The sequence below is a fragment of the Xiphophorus maculatus genome, chromosome 13, assembly GCF_002775205.1.
Source record: "Xiphophorus maculatus strain JP 163 A chromosome 13, X_maculatus-5.0-male, whole genome shotgun sequence".
NCBI lineage: Eukaryota > Metazoa > Chordata > Actinopteri > Cyprinodontiformes > Poeciliidae > Xiphophorus > Xiphophorus maculatus.
Window position 1 is genome coordinate 24,426,119 of NC_036455.1, and position 14,425 is coordinate 24,440,543.

General features: G+C 37.6%; 2 protein-coding genes across 6 annotated transcripts in view; one reads left to right on the forward strand and one right to left on the reverse strand.

Moving 5' to 3' along the window:
- The first annotated feature begins 2,887 nt into the window (after positions 1 to 2,887).
- On the forward strand, positions 2,888 to 9,410 carry klhl38 (kelch like family member 38). Its single transcript, XM_005797433.2, has 4 exons — positions 2,888 to 3,063; positions 5,961 to 7,323; positions 7,402 to 7,507; positions 8,508 to 9,410. The coding sequence occupies exons 2-4, from the start codon at positions 5,965 to 5,967 to the stop codon at positions 8,795 to 8,797; spliced, it is 1,755 nt and encodes a 584-aa protein (XP_005797490.1). The 5' UTR covers positions 2,888 to 3,063; positions 5,961 to 5,964; the 3' UTR covers positions 8,798 to 9,410.
- Positions 9,411 to 12,700: 3,290 nt separating this feature from the next.
- Positions 12,701 to 14,425, reverse strand: part of LOC102223278 (protein spire homolog 1-like) — a 31,216-nt gene continuing 29,491 nt past the window's right edge. For all 5 annotated transcript variants that reach the window (XM_023344996.1, XM_023344995.1, XM_023344994.1 and 2 more), the window contains one exon: positions 12,701 to 14,357. In XM_023344996.1, the coding sequence (XP_023200764.1) occupies positions 14,099 to 14,357 (259 nt within the window). In that variant the 3' untranslated portion in view covers positions 12,701 to 14,098. The remainder of the gene's footprint in view (positions 14,358 to 14,425) is intronic.

A 14,425-nucleotide genomic window follows, 5' to 3' on the forward strand; every position in this document is an offset into this window, starting at 1 on the left:
TGAAGCATGAATGGCATTTCCACAGCTACTCAAATTTCACTGCAATTATTTCATACCAACAAAAAGTTAAACTGACAGCAGGTCCTACTTTCTGATTAATTCAATAAATAGCTATCTCATCACATGTGGTGATGCAGAGTATCAACAGTTTTATTCCCAGACAATCAGTTGACAGTGACATGACAGCAAAAGTAAGATAGACAGTCCAGGTGAAGATCCTAATACACAAACTGGGAGAGCAACAAAAGCTGCACACACACTTCTAAGATGTGGCAGGACTTGTTTTACAGTATCAGCTTTATTTCATTATCCTTAGTTCTGCTTAACACGTTTTTCACCATCGTTGCAAGACAGGAAGCAGTGTGGCAGCATCTGTTTCTCCTTGAAAAGACAAGAACCCTTAGAATAAATCATTTACTGCATAGGCATTTTTTCTAACGCCACTAGGATGGCACTTACAATTGTTTCAATTGTTTAATTGTTACAACAAAATAAAGATGTTCTATTCTTTGGTGTTCTAAAAAGATCTTCACAGCTCACTGTAAAGAGATCTAGAACAACAAAGCATGGCAGCTGACCAAATCTCCATAACAACCAGTCAGTGCTATTTGCATGTTACCTGGTTAATTGGAGCAAGATGCAAGTAAAAGAGCCTGCAAGTTTAAATGTGGAGTCGGCTAAATGCTATTCAGACTTATAACTTTAACAGTGTGCTATGTTCAGATAGGATTAAGTTTTTTTGCAACAAACACTCCAAATGAGTCTAGTGTAAAATAAATTATGAATTTGTGAAAATGTAAAAAAATGTAAACAATACTTAAGAATACAGATATACCTATATTTGTGTAAAAGAAATGATCAGTTGTTTTTTTTCTACATTTTTAAGGTTGAATTTTGATTTTATTTACATCGATGTCTTCATAGTTTAGTGATATAAAAAGCAAAATAAATTTATTTGTATTCTAAAATATAGCCAAAGGCGTTAAGAGTTCCAACAAATCTAAAGCTAGGATATTTTCCCTCTGTTTACAACAGATGCACAGTGAAGGAAAAACATTAACCTCAGTGAAATTGATTAAATAAACATCTAAACCAATGAAACAGAAGTCTATTGTCATAACTTTTACTAAGTGACAAAATATTTGCAATCTTCTTTAGCAGATTCCCCACAACTGAGGAGATTTGAAAAGAAAAAATGGACAGCGTTTTGTTTACTTCTTCTGGACAAAACAGGAACTTCAATCTTTTCTTTTAACACTTAAACTGATGTATTCAATGTTTTTTATATCTCTATGTACAAAACAAAACAAAGAAAATTAAAATCCCATATTTCATGTAAAAAAAAAAATCTATCCACACATTTGTGATAATTAATCATAACCAGCAATCTATCATTATCAAGCATCAAGGAAACAGCAGCTGCAGAGAAAGTGAGAATTAGCATTTCTAAAAAATGCTACATCTTGCAATTATTTTTAACACGTCTTCAAGTGACACCTTTATCTGCAGGAATGGAGTTGTAACTTAGTAACTGGTGTCAGTGGCAAAGTCCTCCAAAGCGCCACATGCTCTCAAGGCTGATCGTGCTGACAGCTCACTTTCTTCTAGCTATGTTATTTTATCTGCCGACATGAAACCCCAGATCTTTGCCATATGAGTCTAAACAAACATGACAATAATTCATCCAGCTACCCTGTAAGCTGTTCAGAGTGCAGGGAATGGCTACATTTAAGATGTTACATTGAAATACAGATTCAACTTTATTGGAAAAATGTTCTATGGTCTAATATGCAACTAATATTTAAAATAAGAGAGTCAAAAATCGTTTGTTGTTAGAATTTAATTCACTTTAATTATATAATACAAATTCACTTGCATTGTGTTGATGACTTTATTGCAATCCCTCACACCAAGAATGAATTTAGATTAATTTTGAAGTTAAAGATTTTTTGCTTTTTTTATATAAAAAAAAAATGCAATACCTTTCAAAATTATATACGCTCCTCATCATAATACTGCTTTGTTATGTGAAATAAATTAATGTTTCATTCCAGAAGCAAATCTCACAAAGAAACAGGCCCACAGCATCACAGACTTTCTACTTTCTCAGCAGTGCAGTGGGTTGCTTTTCCACATTTTCATCATTTGATTCATGCCAGAGATCTATTTTCAAGTTGAGCTCCCAGTGGAGTCTATCAACCTCCACACCTTCATATTTGATTCCTGTAGAATGTCACTCTCTATCTAATAAAAGTCATGGATTTTTGTTATGGCTATTAGTTTTGGTGTGCCCTCCCGTATGGTACTCCTAACAAAACTTAATGGACTGACTTAAAAATAATAAAAAATAATAATAATTAAGATTCTTGGTTTTACTTTTGCTTCAGCTCAAAGGAAAACATTTAATCAGAACTTGGTGAATGATGCCTCTAAATTGAAGTAGTAAAAACAATAACCTTCATTTCAAGTTTAGCTTTACTTGCCATAATTGTGTACTCAAATAACAAATTTAACTTTAGTTTCACTCTCACAGCATTTAGACACACATTTGGACGTGTATACCTCTACTGGTTCTTACAGCTGTTTATCCTGATCAGTGTAGATCTATATTTGCCACCGTAGGGAACTACATGTATCAGAGAGGTGGAGGAGGAAAGGTTCAAACAACAGGTTGTCAGCTCAGGAGCTCTTTAATTAAGCGTCATCCAGGGTGGGCATGCCTCATGATTGATTCAAGACCCTGGGTTGACTGTCCCACTCCGGGGCCATTGTATTCACCGCCTCTGTTGGACCGCGGCGGTGCCACACAACCCTGTGTCACATGAGAGGCCCGGTAGAGTCACGGTGGCCCACCATGCTATTCTTAGATGAAGGAATGTACACAGTGGCCTCATGGCACTCTCCACAGCGCCCAGCTGAAAAACTCTGTGTCATTTCTCTGTGTCATGGTCTCTTCCCGACACCTCTCTGGATTAAATTGTAACTTCTTTTTTTACTCTTTTTTTCAATTCATATCAAGCTGATGATATTCTGTGGATGTTATTGACTCTCTAAGGACAGGAGGTAAGGATCCATGGCATCATGAATTTAGCTGGACTGAATAATAAGAGGCTTAGCTAACAGATATTACTTTAAAAATTCTTCAGCTTTAGATTCAGTGTGTTTTTGAATCTAACACACTTTAAGCTTTATTCCCTGATTAGCTCAAAAAGCGTCAACTGTGTCCTGCATTTTTATTATTAGCAATTGGTCTTAATTTTATGGAGCTAACCAGATATTAAATATTATTCACTTCTGCCTTAGTAAGTGAAGCAATTTTAAAGTTTTGTTAAACCACATTCATGTACTTAAATAATCAGCATAATAATCTGCGTCATAATCTGTCAAAATACTGTCTGAAGGATTAACTTTTTTCTCCCTGCTGGAGGATCTTCATCACAAACATAGAGGGAATGAAGAGCAGCATATTTTTCGGACTAAGATTCTTTATATTATCACTGATTATAATTACAGTTCAATCAATGATTACAAAGAAAACAATAATGATGACTAATAATTAATAAATACACCAACATATTTCTAATAATTTAAATAAGTAAAAAGGAACACCAGCAACAAAAATAAAACACATATGCTAACATTCATTCTACAGAATGCTTTTACATCCAACAATGAGAGTTTTATGGATTAAACTGTGAACTTTTAAAATTATTACCTCAGCTGATTAAAGGTTTAACCTTTATGAGAAGTTCACTGGTCTCTCATGGACTCCAAGACCAGTAAACGCATCATAAAGGTAGAGTAGAGTCTAGAGTACATGAAAAAAAATACTTTTATAGCCAGGAATGTTAAGTTTTCTGACTTCAGAGTTTTTTGGGGGGCAAGAGGGTACGATAGCTTTGAAGGAGAAAGTGTCTTTTGGTCCAATAGTTTCCTGCACCAGAACACTAGGAACAGAACATGATAAGAGAGATGCTACTTTATGGTTCAGAACTGATCAGAACCTGATCAGATCACTTTGATTATTTCTCTTAACTTGCATGATCTGGAAATCTTGGCAGCTGTAGGCCTGTAGACTTCTGGTACAAAGTCTACATGTCGTGGTGAACAACATCAAGATGCATAATCTAGAATAGCTCATGCAACATTTCTTGCCTGAATGATGAAGCCCCTCACCCAAATCGTGGTGAACGTCTTCTCACCATGAAGTCGTTCCCCACGATCTTCTCAGTTAATCTCAAAAGGGTATTTAGGTTGGGTAGAACTATACAGCCAATAATAAATATATATATATTTTCATGGCGTTTTTCTACCACATTCTTTAAACTTGGAAAGAGATCTAGAATGTGGACAAACTATTTTTCAGTGAGAAAATTATTCATATTTTGAAGACTCAGGACACCATCAGCGTGTAATTACATAGTGTTGTGGTTAAATCTAAGAGTCCATCAAAGATAGTTTGAAATTACTTGTGAAGATGTAGTCCTTATGATTAAAAGATCATATCTGGTGTGTTTAAATAAATTCAATTCAGCTCAAATCCTTTCAGTTCAGACGTATTGTATTATTTTCTATTCTATTCAGATTATTTATACAGTGTTAATTTAAAACAACTGTTATCTAAAGACCCTTTCCCAATTTAGAACAGGAACTTAACATTTATTAAAATGAATCCAATCACCTAGACAATTCAATTACATACATTCCAGTTCAGTCATGGAATGCAGCCAATTTTAGCTTTCACCAATTTCTAAAAAGGTGACAATGTAAGGAGAGTATTTATGAATAAAAGATACTAGACGCTGTGTTTTGAACTAATAACTTCCATTTTCCAACATGAAAGTATTAAAAGTTGAAAGGTATTTTTTTTAGGGAAACAAAGTAAAGTAGAGAAGGGAAGCAACTGAAATATTTCAGTATGTCTGTAAATCTTGATTCAAATGAAGTGTAATTTCTGACTCTGCACCAGTGGACCAAGGTAAATATGCTTGCTGTGAAATCTCATTCTCAGCCGCTGTCATCTAATAATATGCAATAATGATTAGGCGTCTAAATGTGTCAGGCAGCCAGGACACCATCAATTTTTCATTTTTCTTTTTTTTTTTTTACCAAGAACTTGTTGCTAATTGTTCAGAGAATTTTATCCTGGATCACCACAGAGACCACCATTGCGGAGGATCAGATTCTGGCACTGGAGATGAGAAATATTGTAGAAAAAAAAACATAACATGTTGAAAATAGCAGCAGAGTTTAGAGAGGGTGAAATGGGTCCCGAGGGAGAGATTCAGAATGACAGAGAGGCAAACACAGATGGTCTGTTGACACAGGCTGTTTAATGTTAGCAGTGATAGGCAGCCTGATGACAGACGTGGCCTAATGGTGGACGGGTGTATAAGGATGGGCTTTAAAATAGAAAATTAGAAAGTCAGTGATTCATAGTAAGGACAGCTGCTATGAGTGAGTCATGAATGATCAGCTTTCCAATAAACCAAATCAACAAACATACTGTTTGCAGACTTAAGCCCATAAGATACGTATATTTGATCAGGAGGAATAGCCAAGCAATTGTGAAATTAAAACAGAATAGCAAAACAAAAGCACTTTTCAAAAAAAAAAAAAAAAACAATCAGATGTTATCCGATCGGATTTTTATTGGTCCTGTTGTCTTATTCTGTGTGTAAACTGACTTCAGTTATCAAAGTCAAAGATAAAAACACAATATACCTTGGTGATGTGAGAATTTGTGATGGCTTATTCAGATAATGTTGCTTCAGATTCAGACAGCTTATTTTGAAAAGTGGTATTTTTTACACGGGGGTGTGAAAATCAGAATGCAATTTTAAAAATGGTAACAAACTTAACAGCATAAATCAAGTACATTTATTACATTTGTTGTATTGGCATGTATTGTATTGTGTCTTCAATTGAAAAATTTTGTGCCTCTATTCCTTTTTCGCCAGCAACATGATGGCTGGCAGACGAGCGGGCATTTTCTCTTTCAAAGACTCAGAACTTCCCTGCCACTTGCTCATCCAGCTCAACATCCTGCGGCAGGAGCGCATCCTGACCGATGTGCTGCTCTGCACTGAGCACCAGGAGATCCCCTGCCACAGGAATGTCCTGGTCTCCAGCAGCCCGTACTTCCGTGCCATGTTCTGCAACAACTTTCTGGAGAGCAGCCAAGCCCGTGTGAACTTGAAGGGAATCTCTTCAAGTGTGCTCACTGGCATTGTGGACTATGTTTACACGGGCTGCGTCACTATCACCATGGAGAATGTGCTCCCCCTTATGCAGGCAGCGTCCATGCTTCACTATGGGGGTCTCTTTGAGGCCTGCTCCACGTTCCTGCAGGAGCAGCTGAGTCCTGAGAACTGTCTGAGCATGATCCGGTTGTCTGAGATCCTCCACTGCGAGAGTCTGAAGGAGAAGGCAAAGGAGATGGCCGTGAGGTGTTTCTCTGATGTTGCTGCCACTGAGGACTTCTGTGAGCTGTCTCTTCCAGAGCTCATGTGCTACTTGGAGGATGACCGCCTTTGTGCTGAGGAGGAGCAGGTGTTTGAGACTCTCCTGGCATGGATCCACCACGACCCGTTTTCACGACGCGGTGCCATTCACGATCTCTTCAAGAAGGTTCGTCTCCGCTACATCCATCCAACATACCTCTTCCAGTTCATCGCCAACGACCCACTGGTGCAGTCATCCACACTTTGCACTGAGATTATTGACTCTGTACGCCGTCTTATGCTCACAGCCAGCACCAAGTGTAGCCGTGAGCTGAAACCCCTCTGGACCACACCAAGACGTTACACCTGCAGAGAAACGCTGGTGGTAGTTGGAGGACGCAAAAACAACGAGCAGACTTCTCGAGAGGCACTTCTGTACGATGAAAGGACCCATCGTTGGCAGTGGTTGGCCAAGCTGCCTCTGCGCCTTTACAAAGCTGCATATGTGTGCATCCACAGCATCCTTTATGTGCTGGGAGGCCTCAGTCTCTGCATGGCTTCTGGGGATAGCTCAGTCAGCTCCACCGTTTACACACTTTCCCTCAAAACAAACCAGTGGAGGACAGCAGAGCCCATGCTGGAGCCTCGATACGCCCACCAAAGTGTGTCTTATCTGCACTTCATCTTTGTGCTGGGAGGTATAGGGGTGGACAAGCGAATCTCTCAGTCAATGGAGAGGTATAACAGCATGTTTAACCAATGGGAGGCCATGGCGCCGATGCCTACCGCTGTGCTTCATCCAGCAGTTGCAGCCAGTGATCAGAGGATCTACGTGTTTGGAGGGGAGGACGCCATGCAGAATCCGGTCCGGCTTATTCAAGTAAGGCACAACTCTCTTAGAAGTGTTTTCTGAAGACTCTGAATTACATTAATTGTTAACATTTTTATTGTGAAACAGGTGTATCACATCTCTCGCAACTTGTGGTCCAGATTGGAGACAAGGACCGTGAAAAATGTTTGTGCGCCAGCTGCAGTCATAGAGGAGAAGATCTATATCATAGGAGGTAAACGCTGATAGATGAAAAGCATCTACTTGGATTTAAAAAATTACCTCAAATTTTAATGTCTTTCATTGGGATCTGATGTGACAGACCAACACAAAGTGAATATGAATTCACCATGATCTTAGCAATATCCTTACAAAGATATATTATCATTGGATAACAAAACTTGTTTTCTGCATCCAGTGCAGTTTTTCGATTTTTCCAATTCATGATAAGAATCAACTTGAGGTTTCCTCTATATTAGGAAGAACTAGACACTTACACCCAAGGCTGAAAATTCTGCTTTGAGACCATTGCAATGTAAATATTTTAAAATGCACATAATACATTTTTCTTTGGAGGAAACAAAGTAATACGTATATCGGTTACTACAGTGGCAATAACAAATACAATCTGCACCTATGGGTTTTCATTTTTTGCTGCTTCTCAAAAGTTGCTGGGTTAGAATAATCCAATTTACTCCAAGTAAATCTTGTTATTTTGCTAACAAGATTCCCAGATAGTCATGGACAGATCAAGCCCAGGTTAGTTTTTAACAGGACAAAACTGAGTTATGGGTTTCAACCAGAAGGAAGGTTAAAGACACTAACAACAAATTCCCAAATGTTGAACTTCAGATCTAATTTATGATGAGTTGCTTAGCAACTGAAAGTCTCATATTATCTCGAGTCAATAGCCTTCTTCTAAAGTTATTGTCATTGTCTTTATCCAGTGACGTTAACATTATTATTGGCCATAGTTGTGTCCTACTATTTCTTCTTTCTGTTGAATACAGTTTAAAATGTCACATAGTAAAGATTAAAATGTCATTCTATGAAGAATAATGAGGCTCCTTTGTAGTGTCTTCTTTAACTCAACAGCAATTTTTGACCCAGTTTCTGTCCTAAAGAGATTAAATAACCCATCAGATTTTTGTGTGTGAGAATAAATAATGTAACTAACTAGAGAAAAAGAAAGTTTCAAGAAAGTTTGGTTATGCACAAAAAATCTTCTTTTTCAGGATATACCAGGAGAATGATTGCCTATGACACCAAAGCCAACAAATTTTTCAAGTGTGCAAATCTGAAGGAGCGAAGAATGCACCACAGCGCCACAGTGATCAACAACAAGCTCTACGTCACAGGCGGACGCATCCTCAATGGCCACGATGTCATCGAGGACTCGGATTGCTTTGAGTGCTACGACCCAAAAACGGATGTTTGGACCTCAAAAGGTTCTCTACCGTACAAGCTCTTTGACCATGGGTCTCTGCCGCTGGTCTGTGTTTCCAACCGACCCAACCCACCATGAGCAAAACCTCTCCTTTGGTTTGATATATTTTGGCCTCTACACTAACAGTGACCAACCATTTCACACTGAGAGCATTGCTTAATGGAGCCCATGCAAGTTAGCGCCCTGTTTAGCACCGCTGACGGTGATCTGAAACACAAAACCTGTGTGGAGGTGGTGTTGCCGACACACCTGTGATGGAACTGAAGAGTCAATGAGAAATCGACAAGCTTAAAGAAAATTATATTTTTTAGAAACAATGGACTTGGAAAAAATTATTTGCACTCACATTTGATGATCAGTGTTAACGTTTTATTGTCCCTGACTTTGATACAAAGGAAACTTCCCCTATGTGGCAGCTGTATTTTACATAGTTTTCCTGCCAGACCAGGAGAAATATGTTTATAAATTTGGGTTCTACTGAGTTCTGTTAACGATCTAGCAGTGGCACTATTTGCACTTTGTATAGTAAATAATACATTCCTCTTTAACTCACTTCTTATTGGATTGTGCTTGTCAAAGAAGAGAGCTGTCAAAAGCCATGAAAAACCTACAGAGATGAAGAAGAACCAGTCTTTTGTAATGTTTGATAAGTCAATGCAAAGAACGACAGATTTTGTCAAATAAAATAAAATGAGCCAATATTTAACAATTCAAAAATGGGCTTACATTTTCTCTGAAAAATCGAACAAAGCTTTTTACATGCACAGTCTTTTCATCTATGAATGTTGATGTGAGAACATGTGACAAAGTTGCCTTCAAAGAGCCCCTGGGTGATGCAATGACCTGCTTTCTGCAGATAAGAGAGGAAGAGATGTCAGGAAGATATCCAGTGTTTGCAACATCGTTCTAAAACCCTCTTTGCTTTCATGAAGTTTGCAGTTCATTCGCAGAAGGATTTGGGCCTTTTTTTCGTTAAAATAAAATATATCAATTTGATTACCACTTAGTAGCAGTGGCCATTTTCCATATCTGTTTATGTTCATGTTCTCATGTTGATTTGCTTTACTCACAAGAGTAGCATAGATTATTCCCACAGGAATTTGATTTGATGAAATGGTTTAACCAACTGGTCATAAGCTATGTAATGATTTATGACCAATTGATCTTTTCGTTGCAAGCTTCTTCGTAGATAATTATTATTTCACAGAAAAATATGTCTTGGTTACCAGTAGCCACCATACTAACTCTAATTGAAGCATCTGTGCAGTTACCATGTTTACATGCAAAACTATGTGCCAACTAAGGAAGACATAAATTTCTCAGCAAATGATTAATTCAAATGATCATGTTTCAAAATTAATTTTTGGTATCAGTTGAACTAAAATATATATTGTTTTTTATTTTTAGATTCTCCATTTTGCTGTTACAGAGGAAGACAGGAATAAATAACAGAGCAACTAAATCTTTATTTGTGAATGCTAACACTGAAGCTCAGTTCTCTGCTACAGTAAGTTAGAAAAGTATATGTCAAGAACTCAGATGTATTACATACTGCACAGATAGTGTTTATAGGAAAACATTACATCAATGCCTTTGCCCACCTGGAAAACTTCCTATGTTCCTGGCTGGCTTAGCCATAATCTCCCTGATATCTCTGAAGACTGTTCAGGCAGACACATAAACTTTTCCATGACTATCAAGTGACACGTTTGCACTGCATACCTCATTAAAATCCAGCGTAACATCCGCCAGCCAACACGTAGCAGTATTTTGATCTTCAGATGTTAGGGGAATGTAGTGAATACACAACTTTATGATATAATGTGGCTGACATATGACCTCTTGACCTGATGGCTGGCATTCTTTTCATACCAAGCGTTTGGTATGAGGAGCTCCTCATATCCAGTTACCATCCTGACAGACTCTCTGTTTGTATGATGGACATATACGCAGCACTGAGGATGAAGTGCAGAAGATATTTAGTTTCAGTTTTGCATTTTAATCCATGATCATGAATGTCGGACCACTAAAAGCAGAAAAAAAAAATAATTATTCGTTGTCACAATAACAAACACTGATTCTGAGTGAAATGACCCCCGAAATGTTTGCTCACTCCAAATGCCTCCCAAAAGTCTCCTTTCTGTGTCTCTACAGGCACATCCAAAGCAATTGTTAAACTTGATTAAGTAAACTATTCAGAATGACACACACAATGACCTAAAACATCAGAACAGAGACATGACGGTCCGTCAGATGTCTTGTGCCTGACTCAGTCACCCAGAGCAGCACTCAGGATGAGCACCACTGAGCTGCTGCTAAATACACAACCCGTTTAGGCCGTTAATGACCACTTGGCAGCCCACTGCCTTTCAATAGATACCAGCGTGTGAGGGTCACCCTTCACAGAGGCTGTGGCCAGCCAGGTTATTTTCAGTGTCTGTTACTAGACCCTATCGAGGTAGTTTCATACTATGTGAGAAGGACCAGGCAGAATTTATAATTATAAATGTAAATTGGATAATTGGATTTTTCCTGCAGTTAACATGTAACCTTGTACACCTTAATACATTTTATTTTATATTTAAAATTCCCGAAGATGGTACTGATAGCAATTATTATAATGAAATGTTGGGTTATAAAAATAATCAAATTATGCAGGGAAAGGTTCAGAAGTTATTTTCTTATTGCTCAGTTTTTATATGATGCTGTAATGCATGATTTAAGAAGTTTTACCTCAAAGCATTGTGAATATTCCTGATTATGTTTACAAAAGATTTTTTATTAGTTGTTCTGATTTCCACCTGAAGATCTGCCATAGGATGTGAAGAAGTCAACCTTTTGGTAACAGTTTCATGTTCTTTCTCTCTCTCATTTTATCTGCAAGCAAATTATAAAACAATTCATAATTTTCTTTCTATTAAAGTGATCCATTTCTTTGTGTTGGTCATTCACATAAAATTCCAATAAAATGCATTAAATATATGGTTATATTGTGATAAGATGTGTAAACAGTTGGATAGATGGTGTTTGTATTCAATAGGTTTAGGTTAGCATGACTTGTTTTATTGTTTTATCTTGAAACAAGTTATTTTTACCTGCCTGCAATGTCGATCTACTACCACTAGATGTCCCCAAACACCCTTCAAAGATGTGAGCCAACAGGTCAGGTTTTCAATGGGCCTCTATCGCCCTCTACTGTCTACACAGACATATTGACTGCGCTGGCAAATGGTGACACAATCCAAAAAAACATGATTATTTAAACGTCTCAAAAATCTCAAAAATTGTGCAAGTCATTTATTTTCTTTGGAGTCATAAGTAGCAGTTTAAGATATAATAGTTGCATAAACCAATCTTACCTGGCACTAGTGACAAAGCAGAGCCTGACATTTGATTGGTCAACCTAGATAGCAAGTCAGTTTCTGACTAATCACCAACTGGCACTAATCCTTCAAAGGACAATTACCCAAATTAAATAAAGATATACTTAACCTGTCAATATTGGCATGGTTTCATAAATGTATACTGAAATAATTAAAACTGGAAGTAAACATGACTTTTTAAATGAACGATTATGTGTTGAAATTATTTATTTACAAAACATTTTAGAATAATTTCAATTTTAGTTATCTAATTACAGAAATACTAAAATAACTTAAGTAACTTATATAGTAGCTTTTTTTTTTTTCTTCCCATAAGTTTTCATGACTTAATCATTTCTGATTTATGTTCTCACACTTCTGCTATTATTAAGTTGTGGCACGTTATGTAAATTTAGGCACTTTCAGCCTGCCATACTCAGAGTTTGCGGTCCTGACCATTTGTGAAATATCCCACGTAGCTGCACGTACTGTACATTTCTGTTAGCCACTTATCTCTGTTCTGGGTCTTCAGAGGTCAGCTGGCACACAGCAGCAGACCATCAAAAGGGCATTTGTGAAACATTTGAGGACATTTTACATCATATGACAGAGAGACTGATTCAAATTTAACAATCATGATGACTTTATTTTAATTTCTCTGATAAAAACAGACAGTTCTCACTACAGCATGCACACATTCCTTATAGAGCTCCAAAATAAAACTCGATTTATGGATTGCTTTATTGTTTTTTAAATTGCATCAACATTTCTTAAACAGGCTGGTTACGCTTTGTATCTATTTGGTGATGTGTGTGTGTGTGTGTGTGTAGGACTGATAGCAGAATCACTTAAAATGAAAATACGTTCTTAAAGTAAAATCTTAAAATGTCTACATTCAATTCTGTGTAGCAATCCTTATTACTCTGCTTTGAAACGCTTATTGAAACATTTACTGTATTCATAAGGGACCTTTTTAAAGTGGCACATATTTCTTTTAAATTACATAATTACTATTTTAGATTAAAAACCAAACATAAACAATAATTCGGTCCAAATAAAGTGCTTAATGTAAACACAGGATTTTTAAACTCATTGCACAACATAATACACTACAAATTATAATTCTAATGGCCAGAAATCTGGAAAATAATAAAATGATACCTTAATAAGTTTATATTAAATTTGAATTTGGAACAATATGAATATACAACCTGTACACTTTCTAAAATCCTTCATGTATGTCTGTGGCCCGCTTTGGAGCACAAGGAGTTGAGAAACTTAAGACACCATCATTTAGTTTATGACACATTATGTACAATAGTTCTGCAGCTACAAAGGCATTCAGAGAAATTACATTTTGGCACCTTGCACAGAAATGAATTTAGTTTAAATAGCAAAAAAAAAAACACCCTGAAAAATACAGGCAATCTGAGCCCCTCAGTACTATGAGATAACAGCAGTAACTCATTTGATCTGGCTGAGAAGGTGAAACTTTTGGCAAAAGAATTTGCTGCTGGAAGGATGAGAGAGGCGGAGATCTGCCCCAGCAGACCTTACAAGAAAGAGACTGTACAGTGCATTTCTGTCGGTTAATCTTCCTGAGTGCAAGAAGTAAACGGGAACTGGAAAGCTCATCGACATTAGACATTGATTGGGCCTCTGCAATATTTACATGATATCACTACATCTTTTGGCTTTCTGCATCATATCATCCCTGGTTTGAGTGAAGGACTCAGACAAGGTTCCTATTGGCTTTTGGAAGCAAAACAGGCCCACAGCATCATACCTCCTCCACTGTACTTCACAGTGGTTATGAGGATCTTTGCCACATATTCACTAGTATCACAGCCAATGTAATGCCTGCAGCTTTTCCTGAGAGGGATACTACTTCCAGATTTGCACGGCAACTTCAAAATCTTTTGGTAGCAGTCCGTGTCAAATGTGGATTTTCTTTTAAATTTCAATAAAGTGCACAAAACCAGGGAGGATACTTTGAATAAAGTACGCTGGCTCCGTCCTACATTTCACTAATGGGGCGCTCTGCGGGGTGGAAGCTGGTCGACTTAGACGACGGCATGTAGAACGATTGGGTTTTGCGGTTCAGACGGGCTCTTTTGGACGCCACTGACAGGCTGCGCTTGCTGGAGCAGATGATCTCCGTGATGAACTTTTTACAGTCGACGCAGACCTCCATGGTGACCCAGTCCTCTGTCAGCTCTTTGGGCAGCTCCAGTTCGTCTTTTGACTGCCCGTCTCGGCTGCTGTGCTTGGACAACCTGCCAACAGCGAGAAATGTTAAAATTCTGCACACCAGACTTTCTTCTGTCTTTGCCATTTTTCAGCT